This window comes from Mesocricetus auratus, unplaced genomic scaffold, assembly GCF_017639785.1.
Source record: "Mesocricetus auratus isolate SY011 unplaced genomic scaffold, BCM_Maur_2.0 Super-Scaffold_4256, whole genome shotgun sequence".
Taxonomy (NCBI): domain Eukaryota; kingdom Metazoa; phylum Chordata; class Mammalia; order Rodentia; family Cricetidae; genus Mesocricetus; species Mesocricetus auratus.
Window position 1 is genome coordinate 49,208,386 of NW_024429182.1, and position 12,273 is coordinate 49,220,658.

A 12,273-nucleotide genomic window follows, 5' to 3' on the forward strand; every position below is an offset into this window, starting at 1 on the left:
ACGTTGAGCCCAGACCAGTAGAAGTGACGGCACCGAGATCCAGCACCGAGATCCAGCACTGCTCAGCCCTAATCCACATGTGAGATGCAAACAGGCAGAGGGAAGGTGGTGGTTGCTCTTGGCGCAGCCTATGTGCTTGAGGGGGGAGTGGTTGGGAGATCCAGTGGAGTGAGCTGACTATAAGGGATGGGAGGAGACTGGCTGTGTGCCGGCTGCCACCTGCCTGCTCCAGCCCAGCAGCTCCCAGGACAAGAATGCCACCTGAGGCCAGCATAGCTTGCCTGTCTAGGCTCCTGCAGGCCACCTCTGCCCAGAGAACTGGAACAAGCGTGAAAGGCCTATGGGGAGGAAAAGAAATGATCTCTGAGAAAGAATTCAGAAGCAAAGCCTGGCCTGGCAGCAACTGGAGGGATCGTCTATCTTCAGGAAACGCTTCTGCAGGACAGAATGTGAGAAGTCAGGTCCAGGCTGCCAAAGAGAGGGTCCTGCCACTCTTTCTGGCCCTCCCTCCCCCATTCCTCAGCAGCCAGCAGGAAGCGAAAGGCCCCAATTGATTCCTGGGGAGTTGGCTGGTGTCGGTGGCAGGGCCTGGTAGCAGATGGCAAATTCCTTTCATTGAAGAGGAGTGGAAAATAATTAGCGTGAGAAGGAGAAGTGGAGCCGGGTGATAAATGGAGTCTGGTGAGGGTTGGTGGGGGGGGCCAGCAGGCCAAGCAGAGGCTCCGGAGCCTTATGCCTGGCTCCAGTGTTCACTGAACTGAGTGACCTTGGGCATGTTATGTTAACCTCTCTGAGTCTCAGTTTCCTTGTCTGTAAAATGGGGAGAAAAATAGCAGTTCAGAGAGAGTGTTAGGAGTATTAAAGGGGATTCTGTGACTGCTAGATACCATATCTAGCAGCAGTAAACACTACATAATTAAAAAATAAACATGTGGCTGAATAATTGTTGGAAGCTTGTCTAGTTCAGTGCAGGTGGCATTGGTATCACCCCAGGTGGTAGGGTTGGTTCCTGATCAACCCATCCCTGTAACTCCATGGTGTTTTTATAGGAAAAGGTCACCAGCCCATTGATGTTTTACCAACACAACAACAAGACTGGTTTCACAGTCTGCCTCTGACCCTTACTGTGTTACTAACTTCATGGCACCTGTCTGTGAGATGCAGACTAACCTGGAAGAGTATAGTGGGACCCCAATGGTGAGAGACAGAGGAAGTGAAACTGTCCTTCAAGACCATGGGTTGGGGGATGAAGATGTGGCAAGTGTTAGTCCCAGGCCCTGGCTGGGGGACAGAAGACTGGCCCCACACACGCTGTCTATGCCCCATGGGGCCAGGCATTTGAGGACCCTCTCCTGTTGAAAATCTGCCCCGGCCTGGGCAGACTCAGTTCTGCCTTCTGCTCCAGCACAGCTGATGTGTGAAAAGCAACAGCTTTCAGGGCCCTAACTTGGGTTGCACACGCCCGGGCACAGGCTGGTGGCGCACGCGGCCCTCAGCCCACACAACTTTCTGTCACCTCCTCTGCCACCATATCCCTTCCTGTGCTTTCAAAGGCCAGCCCCCCTGCCCCCCAGCCGCCATTCCCAGATGGGCTGCAGGTCTGGAAAGGGACAAGACGGACAATACCTCCTCAGGGATTCTGGAGTAGTGGCCCTGGTGTGTGTGTGCCTGAGAGATGATGTCAGACTGACAGACAACACAGCTCTGGGTCCTCGCGGTGGGATCTACAGGCCAAGACCTTCGGTCTGTCCTCTGGTCCCTGGCAGTTCTAGGTTGTCAGTAGACCTGAGGGTTCTACAACAGTGACCACCACACAGGCCTCCACTATGCTTAGGCCTGTGGCAGCCCCATAGGGTTGGCGCCCATCCACTGTCTCTGCAGCCTTGTGAAGGTGGCGTCCCATTTTACAAAGGCAGGAGCCACCTAGCACTGTTCAGATGGTTGGAGGAGGCTCTACTGAGCTACCCAGGAGGCACTGGCTGTAAACCAAGAAGGACATGGCCGTTGCTGGCAGCTGAGCCTTGGGGATATGGTGGTGGCTTGGGGTGGTGCCACTGGGCCTTCTATGGACACAGAAGTCCCAGCCCCCAAGACTCTCAGTTGAGGCCAGGCAATAGCAGCAGAAAGCCAGTCTTCTGTCCCCCAGCCAGGGTGTGGGACTAATAAGTTAACTGCAAGGCAGTCTGTGTGGGCCGGGCTGGGTTGAGAAGCCTGCAGCCCCCATAAGGGAGTGATCAAGGGGGTCTTCAAAGGGGAGGTGACTTTTGCCTGGCCTAGACAGAAGAGTAGGAGTTTGCTTGGCAGAAGGATGGGGTAACTGAAGCATGGTTTCCACTGAAGCCTCTGCAGAAAGCAGCAAGCTTGGGACAAGTAGGGGGCATTTCAGGAAGGGAATATGGAGCTGTGAGGTGAGCCTTCTTAGAAGAGACAGAAGAAGAGGCCCCTTAGAGCTAGGCTTAAGTCATTCATTCCATGCACATGAAAGGTTCTCCTGCTACTCCCTCACACCTGCCTGGGGCCTGGTTCCCCTCACACCTGCCTGGGGCCTGGTTCCCCTCACACCTGCCTGGGGTCTGGTTCCCCTTCATGCCCTCCTGGGTCCTAGTATTCCTTCTTACCCGCCTAGGTACTCACACCCCTTCACACCTGCCTGGGTCCTAGTGCCCCTTCACATCTGCCTGGGTCCTAGTGCCCCTTCACATCTGCCTGGTGTGAAGGCGTACCAAGCCCTAAACGGAGCTCCTGCTGGAAAGGGTGTGGCCTGCTCTGGAAGTCCTCAGGGTCTGGGAGACAGAATCCTGACCCCCACCACAGTTTAATCATTAGGGGCCCCTCTGGGGGTAGGGAAAGGGAGTCTGAGGAGGTGCTGTACAGTTGCCCCAAGCCAGGAAGTGGCCAGGCCCTCCCCCTCCTGAGACATTTCCTCCAGATGAAATCACACCCCAGCAGGGGAACAGGCCCTCATTGTGATGGGCTGGGGTCTCCAGAGAAAGGATGCCTTTCAGGCCCATAAAAACAGAAGCCTTAGGATTTATGAATCTGTACAGGGGATGCCCCACTCCCCCCTCCTGTGACCTGGTGGTGACCAGCTGAAGATTCCAGCCAGGGGTTCACACGCACTCCCTCAGCCTTCCACCCCCACGGACGCGCTCTGGCATTTGTCCAGCGTTGTGAGGGTTCTGCAGACCTCTCTTAGGATTCTGGCTGGAACTTTAAGGGGGAAACATTGCATTTAATGGATGAGGAGACTGAGGCACAGCCACAAAGTTACACAGTTGGGTGTAGATGCTAGACTGAAGCTCCTGGACCTTGACTCCCACCTAGGACCTGTGTTAGCTGCCCGAGGCAGAAGCTGGGAGGGACCTTGGAGGGGTATGGAACCCCCCTGCCAGTAACAGGACATGTGTGGGGTCAGCGCCCCAAAACTCTGCCACATGATAGAATGCCCTGGTGCTAACCACAGCTGTTAGCCACAAACTGGCCATCTTCTCACCCCCAGAGAAGAGGCTATTAGCCCTATCATTCCAACGTTTTGATGGCTCTGCAGTCATGGCTACAAGATATGAGCCTCACCTCACTGGGTGCACTGAGTGTGTGTGGTGGAGGGGTCCCACCTGCAGCCTCCCACTCTGCGAGCCCCTGCAGACAGGGAGAGAACAGGTACCCCAGCTGTTGGCAGCGCTGCCTACCCCCATCCTGCTGTCACCCGATGCCCCAGCCCTCTCCCATCCCGTGCCTCCGAGCTCTAAGCTGTGTTCTGGGCTGCTTGGTCCAGATGTGGCTCCAGGCCTAGCCCCATGTCCACAGTAGACCTCCCCACACCCGAGCCACCCCAGCAGCAGCTGCCTCTTCACTTCCCCTCCTTCTCCTGCTTCCCACAATCCGCTTGACTCCTCCTTGAGAGTGGGATGATGTCACTTCCTGAGGGGGGAGTAGGCACGACCCCAGCAGGCTAGTCCAGCCGCTGCTCAGGCAGCCAGCTCTGCTTCTGGGCACCCTCCTGGGAGCATGCAGTGGCTGCTCCTGGGAGATAAGCCCAGCAGAGCGTGGCCCAACATGACATGTTGCCCGGCCAACTGGCCCCATGCCCCCTTGTCCACTGTCAGGGCTATGGTCACTGGTCTAAGAAAACTTGCCTGGTTCCTTCCCTAGTGAGTCCAGTCTCCACATACACATATTTTCCTTAGAGCTGTCGTTAGGGAGAGGAGGACCTGCCGCCCACCCCTGGACCAGGTGCCGTGTAAGCCTCTGCTGGCCGTGGCCGGAAGCTGCCCACTAGCAGTGTGTCCCAGTCCTCTGTGGTAGGAGTTCTCTGCACAGGGAAGCCTCTGCCCTGGAGCAAGTACGGGGTCTGCTCAGACCAGCTTTCCACTCATACCACCAGCTCCAAAGGAGGTCCCCAGCTCCTGACCACCACGCCTGGGCTTGTTGGTGGCTGCGTTGTATCCAGCCACTTCAGAGAAATAGGCACCAAGCAGTGAAAGCCATCAGGCTAGCAGTGAGTGTGTTAGAGCGGCTGCTATTCTCACAGAGGGGCAGATGCCCCTAGCCACAGTCTGGACCCATGCTTCCGCCACAGCCTCCCTTGCTCAGAACCATGGTAGTGGCTCAGAGTTTTGTCGGATGGGTGCAAAACCGAGTCACACTCCCAGCTCAGTGGGCTCCAGCGAAGAAGAAGACCTCACTGTGCAAAGACTTACTAAGAACTGCTATATGCCGGGCATCGTCACCCTGCTGTTCATCAGTCCCAGCCACCGCCACTCACACACTCCTCTCACACCCTCCTCAAGCCCTCAGCAATCCTTCCACTCTACAGGGCTCTGTGCTAACAGGCACTTGCTCTTGGTTTTGGAAGCCTTGGCCCAGAGCTGTGAGTACTAGGCAGATTTCCTTGTTGAAAGACAGTGAGGGCCCTGGGGGCTCAGCATCCCATTGATCCCATGTAGGGGGAAAGAGAGAATGAATTTAGGGTCTTTTGTCTGGTTTTTTTTTTTTTGAGATGGAGGCTAAGCCTCAAAGTCATGTTCCTTCTGCTTTGTCTCCCAAGTGCTGAGATTTCAGGCTGGCCAACCAGAGCCTAGGCCTTCAGAGCAGCTGAGCGGTTACTATGGGAATGACCTTAGGCAGTAGCAATCTGGTGGGTGGGCAGGAGTGACCTCAGGGGTCACTGCTGAGACTGGTGTCCTTTGTTGTTATGGGGCTTGAGAGGGCATGGGGCAGCTTTTACCTGGGTCAGCATCCCTGGTGCCTGGAGGTCCATCAGCCATGGGTAGGGATTGGTGTCAACATCCAAGGGGCCTGTGTTGCTGACACTTGGTAGTAGCCCAGGAAGCTCCAGGGTTCTCTTCTTGCTTTCAGGAGGTGAGCGCCAGGCCCGCTGAACCTCCCAGAGCAGCCAGCCATGCCCGGGATCGTGGTGTTCCGGCGGCGCTGGTCTGTGGGCAGCGATGACCTCGTCCTGCCAGCCATCTTCCTCTTCCTCCTGCACACCACCTGGTGAGTCTTAGAGCCGAGGCCACAGTCCTGGGTTTGAGGAGAAAAGTCTAGAAGGGAGCTTTCCGACTACCTGTTCCTCGATGCCAGACCCAAACCCGACTGTCCTGCTCCCAGGCACTCCTCTAGGTATTCCCACACGAGTCAGGACCCTTCCTGCCCAGCAATCCTCCAGACCGGGGCAGTGGGCATAATAGCTACCGTCACCTCCCCATGCTGACAGGAAGGCACCTCAGAGGCACCCAAAGCTAGGTGGACAATGTTATTGCTGGGAAGAGATCTGCCCCCCTTCCCTCCAGCTGAGCTGCACTGGTTCTGCTAGCCATGGGCAGCACAGGGCACAGAGGCCGCCCACTGATGCTCAGCTGTTCCCTTCTGCAGGTTTGTGATCCTGTCCGTGGTGCTCTTCGGCCTGGTCTATAACCCACACGAGGCCTGCTCCCTAAACCTGGTGGACCACGGCCGCGGCTACCTGGGCATCCTTCTGAGCTGCATGATTGCCGAGATGGCCATCATTTGGCTGAGCATGCGTGGGGGCATCCTCTACACAGAACCCCGGGACTCCATGCAGTACGTGCTCTACGTGCGCCTGGGTAAGGGACCCCTTGCTGGGGGCTGGGGATGTTCCCTTCCTCAGGGTTTTCTTGCTTGCTAACACAAACAGACCCACCGTGGGGAGCATGGGATGCCTTACTAGACTGACGTTCTAGACCCAAGGGCCCAGTCTGGCCCAGCAACTGTTTTGTGCATCTTTTCGTTGGGGAACACACTGTGTTGTTTCTTGCTGAGAAATTGCTTTTGTAACTAGATGGCCACGGAATCTAAAATGCTTGTCCTCTTCACAGACAAATTTAGTTGACTCCAAGCTGGGCATTGGTGGGGTATGTCTTTAATTCCAGCACTCAGGAAGCAGAGGCAGGCGGGATCTCTGTGAGTTCAAGGCCAGCCTGGTCAACAAAGCTACACAGAGAAACCCTGTCTCGAAAAACCAATAATAATAATAATAATAATAATAATAATTTATCTGGCCCCTTCTGAAACAGACCAGGAAAACCCTGAGGCCAGGTTAAGCCAGATCCCCACACTAGGGCCATGTCCTAGCAGCCTCTGGGATGTTCCTAGGGAACAAGTGTCTCAAACGTCTCCATAGCTCATGGGGAAGAAAACGTTAGTTTTGTTTTGTAGAGGAGGACACTGAAGCCCACAAAGACTAATTAGCTCTTTCAAGATCACACAGCTAAGTCAGGATGGAAGAGTCAGAGCTGGGATTTGAACCCATGCATCTGTCTATATCCATAGTCTAGGCTCTTAGCTACTATACATTGCTGGCCCTGCCAGACTGTTATATTTCCTCCCACTCCCACTGGGGATCTGGGTTTAGAATACTGAGTGCATGGGCCACCATGGGTTGGATCCTGGGACTCCTCTCATCTTACCCCACCAAACCAAGTTCCTAAGTCTGCTGAGAAACAGCAGTTTTCGTGAGTTCCAGTCTTCAGTGTCCTGTGATGAAATTATTGGCATTCTCAAATATGGTTGAGGAAATGGAGGCTCAGAGAGATTGGATAACTTGCCTAAAATGAGTCTGATTCCAGAGCTCGTGCATGAAATCCCGAAATCCCGAAGAAGCTGGGGAGTGCTGCTTCCTTGTTCACCTGTCCAGTCAGAGTCTCGGGAGGCATCAGGGACTTAAGAGCACAATGCAAGGGACCCAGCTAGGGCCCTGTGCACCCCTGTTGTGAGATGGTTAGAGGCCTGGCAGCAGAAGCCAGGCTTAAGCTCTTGGGCCCTCCCCAGTGGCACACAGTGTGAGCTTTAGTCAGACCCTGCCTCTTCTTGCAGCCATTTTGGTGATCGAGTTCATCTACGCTATTGTGGGCATCGTCTGGCTCACGCAGTACTACACCTCCTGCAATGACCTCACTGCTAAGAATGTCACCCTTGGTATGCACCCCCTCTGCCCCACCCGCTGAAGCTAGCCCTAGGGTGTAACGGGACCCAGCTTGCAGGGGACGGGGTCCAGGCACCACTGTAGGGAGACACCCAAGCATGGATGCGCCCTTCACCCTGTATTGTCTTAGCTCACTCGGGACCCTCGCCAGGGTGAGCAGCAGCAGAGACAGGACTGTCCGGGCAGCGTTAGACTTCTCAATACCGACTCAAAAGCCCACTGAGCTGCCTGCCCTGTGCCATGAGTGGGCCTTGGAGACCAAAGACTTCTGAGTCTTGCTCTTTGGTCTTAGAAGCAGCTGGGGACACCGAGGCTACAGTGTTCCTTTGTTCAGAGCTCATGTCCCAGGAAGGTGAACCCATTATCAGTTCTTTTCTCTCGTGGCTGCCAACAGGAATGGTTGTCTGCAACTGGGTGGTGATCCTCAGTGTCTGCATCACTGTCCTCTGTGTCTTTGACCCCACGGGCCGCACCTTCGTCAAGCTGAGAGCCACCAAGAGGAGGCAGCGAAATCTGCGGACATACAACCTGCGGTCAGTCGACTGGGTAGGCGGGTGGTACCCTAGGGAACTCTGCAGGCTGGTGGGCAAGGGAGGGTCCTGTCCCCTCCCAAATCACACGCCAACATCGTGTGAGCCACGGCTCTTCGTGAAAGCTTCACCCTCTTGCTGCCTCAATTCCTTTGTTGAAAAAGTAAGACTAAGATTGAGTGTGGCAGTACTTGCCTTTCATCCTAGAACTCAGTACTGGTGAGGCAGAGGCACTGGGATCAGCTCAAGGCCATCCTAGACTACAGAGTGAGTTCAAGGTCAGCCAGAGCTACACAGTGAGATCCTGTTCAAAAAAGTAAAAATAATAAAAAAATAAGCAGAGTAACAATTCTTGTCTCAGGATGCCAGTGTGAGATTTAAGTGAGATAATATATGCCAAGTGGTTAACACTATGGGCTGAGTTAATGGGAAGCCGCTGTCAGGGATCAGTCTCTTACAGTAACAGCAGGAGACACAAGCGTTGTTCAGAGTAGTTACAACCCATGTCCTCCCTATAATGGGGGTGGAGAAACCAAGGGATTCCCTGGTTATGTGGTGAGGCTGGGAACTAGCTCTCAGCCTGACTCAGGAGCCTTTACTTGACAATCAGGTGATGCTCCCTCTAGTTCCCAGAGGTTGTAAGAAGTTAATCACAGAAGGCTTCTTGGAGGAGACTTCACCTGGTGTGTAAAAGAAACGGTATGGCAGAGAAAATGAGAGCTGTGTCCAGCATGGCCATAGTGACTTCTTTAGTGAAAGCAAGGGAGGTTCCCAGGATGAGTCACAGTACAGTAGCCCCCAAATCAGGGTTCCCCTATAAGGCCAGCCACACACTTAGCCCTCGATGATTAACCCAGCTAGTTCTTCTGCTATCCCAGAGCAGCTGTGAGACCCCTTCTACAGACGAGGGTCTGAGTCACTGCCCCAAGCCACAGCGGAGCAGGCTGCCAAGACCTCTGCCCAGTAGGCCTGTCCCCCACCCCATCCCGCCTCAGACCTTCCACGTCAGCCCATCAACTTGTCACTGCCTCCAGCACCACACCCATGCCTGGTCTGGCTGCCTCCCAGCCTAAAATGTCAGGCCTTGGAGCCAGGGCTCCAGAGCCCATTTTTCCCTCCCAGTGCAGCTGGCCACCTCCTCCTGTCCCACTTTGCCTGCTCTGAGCACATGCTGCACCCGACCTGTTTCTGGAGAAAACTCCCTTCTTCCTTTCCTGACTGGGTGATTGCCTTTGGGGCTCCAGGCAGTAGGAGCCTGTACAGCAGAGCCTGGTGCTTGCTGTCATTTTAATTAGGAAGCTCCCTGCGGTTTCCATAGCTCAAGGCCCGTGACCTGCTGTGGTTTCTACAGGTCTCCTGCGAAGCTGGAGAGCACAGTCTGGCCACAGACTTTGTCAAGCTGACCCCCTGCCTGAGTGTCCTCCACTGGCTCTAAAACTAACAGTTTTTCTAACAGGGACATTTTTCAAGCTATCAACTCCCAAGGGCATGGATGTGCACACCCCGTCTGCCACATGGTTAAGTTATTTTGGTTTCTGAAAGGCGGGAGTGTGTCTTAAGTTTCTGGTCCTTTCTCTTTCCAGTGAAATCTGGTGGGGACTGGGGGAGGGTGTTATTCCTGGCTGTTTCCCAGGAGGCTTGGCCTTGGTTTTTGTAGGAGGAATGCCTGTCCCCCTTTCACATAGTGAGTCTTCCAACAGAGGACTGTTGGGGTCCATGAACTTTCTGTCCAGACTTGGTATGTGGTCCCCCTGGTGTGGTTGGTAGACTGCACTTGACCAAACCTGTCAGCTTTTCACACATCCCTATTATCATCTGCCCCCTGGCGTTCATGAGAGGTACTTCAGTGGAGTGAGCACTTCTATCTGGCCGGAGGCTAGGGAGGAAATTTCACATCCTGTATTTGAAAGCCCGGCTGGATCAGAAAGCAAAAAGTATGTGATGCCCTAAGAACTCAGCATGGTCAGCTTCACTCTGTCAAGGGTGGTGGGTTATTGGTTTGGGTTACAAGGCTGCTTCTTTTTCTAGGGACTGCAGGTCCCCCACACAGCTGGTCTGTTACATCATCCCTAGCCCCTCCTCCTGCCTTCCGTTTGGTCAACTGCTTATGTAGTCAGGGTTAAAGGAATGGAGAGCCATTCTTGGCTGCAGAGAGGAGCCAAGAAGCTCATTGAGAGCCAGTCTGTCATTCCTGGTGCCTTGAATGCATCTGAGTGTCACCTTGCTCCTCTCCCCAAGACCATCCTGTGACAGGCTCTTAAGGGGGCAGCACACTGCTCAAAACTCAATCGGTCTTTGCTGACTTAATTTGGAGAGTTGGAGATGAACATGGTTGATGCCAGGGCTGTTATCTCTGTGCTTCAAGCACACTGACTTCTTGGGTACCCAGCGTGGTGGTATCTTTGCGGGAAAGTAGCCTGCTGTTCTGCCTCTGCTCACTGACTCCTGAGCCCCAGTCTCCCCACCTGAGCTGCAGAGGGAGAAGAGATTGGACAGAGGCAGCTGTGCAGGCAGTGTGTGTCCCACGCAGACAGCAGCTGAGAGGAACTGGGAAACGCTGGGGCCTCATCCGATCCCCCAGATTTCCTCTAAGCGCTCGATGAGTTTCTGAAGTCCTTTGCTAGGAAAGGCAGAGAGGACAGCAAGGCCTGACATCTCGACTGCTCTTCATTTAAGTCTTTAGATGCCTGGCTGCAGACGATCCCAGCTCTGAAGTCCCTAGGTCATGCCCAGTCTGCTAAAAGTCAGGGACTAACCATCCCACAACAACTCACCAGGCTGGCCAGCAAGAATCTCCAGGGAATACCCTGGCTAGCTGATATCTAGGTCACTGGCCACCCAGCTGTAGCTAGCCTGCTACTCCCCCCCCCCCCCCCCGCCCCCTGCCAAGGCACACTGGGAGCTCTTTGGTGTGTCCTGGGAACAGACTGTCCTATTTCCATAACATCTGGCCCAGCCCCTCTGGTTCTTGACTTCACATATGTCAACTGTCTACCTTCACAGGCACCGGTTAGAGGAGGGTCAGGCCACCAGCTGGTCCCGCCGTCTAAAAGTGTTCCTCTGTTGCACCCGGACAAAAGATTCCCAGTCAGTAAGTACCCAGGGTTGCTTGTCTCACTCAGAGCCTCTGCCTGTCGTGCAGGTGCCTTTCATCCTCTGGTAATGGTAGGTGGGTGGGGCTGACAGGAGGTGGGGCTGTGATTGTGAGCTCAGTGACAGCTTGCTCATGGGACAGTCTGCCCTTTCACTGACAGACTGTTCCACCCTCTAAAGCAGCCATTCACCTGTTTTATTGAGGAAACAGAAAGTCGTGAAGACTGACTTGATACCCTGGGCACACATTTAGTTTAGGAGCAGAAAAGTAACACATGGCCAGCAGTGTGGACAGATCTGGAAGGCCTGGGGTGCTGTTGAGGACTTAGCCTCCGGATGGTGGCACACAGGTAGCCTTCGTCTTTGAAGCTCTGAGGAGCAAGCTCAGCAGAAGGGAGGCAGCATCAGCTAAGGGTGGTTCTGAGTGGGGGCTATGTCCCCTCAGCGTAGGGTACGGAGGTTAGAGGTCATCCAGCTCCACCCCCCATTTTGTAGATCAGGCCGCTGAGACCCAGAGAGATGGAATGATTTACTCAGTATCGCACAGCTCGTTAGTAGTGGAGTTAGAGAAGTCAGGAGACCACTCCTCCCTGGAGCAGACAGCAAAGTGCCCACCTCACATGTCCCCAGGAAGCCTGGAGTGGCCCCACCCCAACAGCACCCCCCAGGGACCGTAGAGTGAGTAACCAAGTGAAAGAAAGCCCCAATGTTCCCTGGCAGGAGGTGAGGACCTCGAGGGGCGGGTGTCCAGGGCTGCCTGTGAGATCGCTCGATCGTGATAGCAGGTGTGTGGTGCAGAGGGCAGAGAATGGAGTTCTGGCAGGAGGAAACGAGGCTTTCCTGGGCCTGTGAAGGACGCAGTCTTCTCCTGTGCACAACACAGAGTCAGGGCTGTTGTGAGAAATTGGTATAAAGGTCACATGTGTCCAGAGCATGATCCTGTTAGACACAGACAGCCCAGGGGCAGATCCCATCAGAGCAATTTCCATCAGAGTGTATGTTGTTGCTAAAGAGCTAGACTTAAATGTCAGTCTTTGAAAAAACCAGTAGTATTTACATAAATGTCTGTGTGTCCAAATCTGGCACCTTGGGCTGGGCAACTGTGGCCAAACAGTATCGGGTTCTGTGTTGCCCCTTAGAAGTTTGAGCTTGCCACCATTGGCTCACTCAAGGGTGGGACCCAGTGAGACAGATTCAGTTGCCATG

The 12,273-nt window shown here is 54.4% G+C and overlaps 1 protein-coding gene and 1 long non-coding RNA gene across 2 annotated transcripts in view; one reads left to right on the forward strand and one right to left on the reverse strand.

Annotated features, from left to right (window-relative positions):
- Nucleotides 1-12,273, forward strand: part of Dagla (diacylglycerol lipase alpha) — a 56,915-nt gene that overhangs the window by 27,385 nt on the left and 17,257 nt on the right. Inside the window, exons 2-6 of the mRNA XM_005063848.4 lie at nucleotides 5,359-5,496; nucleotides 5,875-6,086; nucleotides 7,336-7,437; nucleotides 7,839-7,977; nucleotides 10,978-11,065. Of these exons, the coding sequence (XP_005063905.1) occupies nucleotides 5,402-5,496; nucleotides 5,875-6,086; nucleotides 7,336-7,437; nucleotides 7,839-7,977; nucleotides 10,978-11,065 (636 nt within the window). The 5' untranslated portion in view covers nucleotides 5,359-5,401. The remainder of the gene's footprint in view (nucleotides 1-5,358; nucleotides 5,497-5,874; nucleotides 6,087-7,335; nucleotides 7,438-7,838; nucleotides 7,978-10,977; nucleotides 11,066-12,273) is intronic.
- LOC121140964 lies at nucleotides 7,870-11,272 on the reverse strand. The gene is made up of 4 exons (XR_005877926.1): nucleotides 10,970-11,272; nucleotides 10,440-10,594; nucleotides 8,574-8,654; nucleotides 7,870-7,957 (listed from the first exon to the last, which is right to left on the reverse strand). It is a non-coding gene; the product is annotated as an uncharacterized LOC121140964 (long non-coding RNA).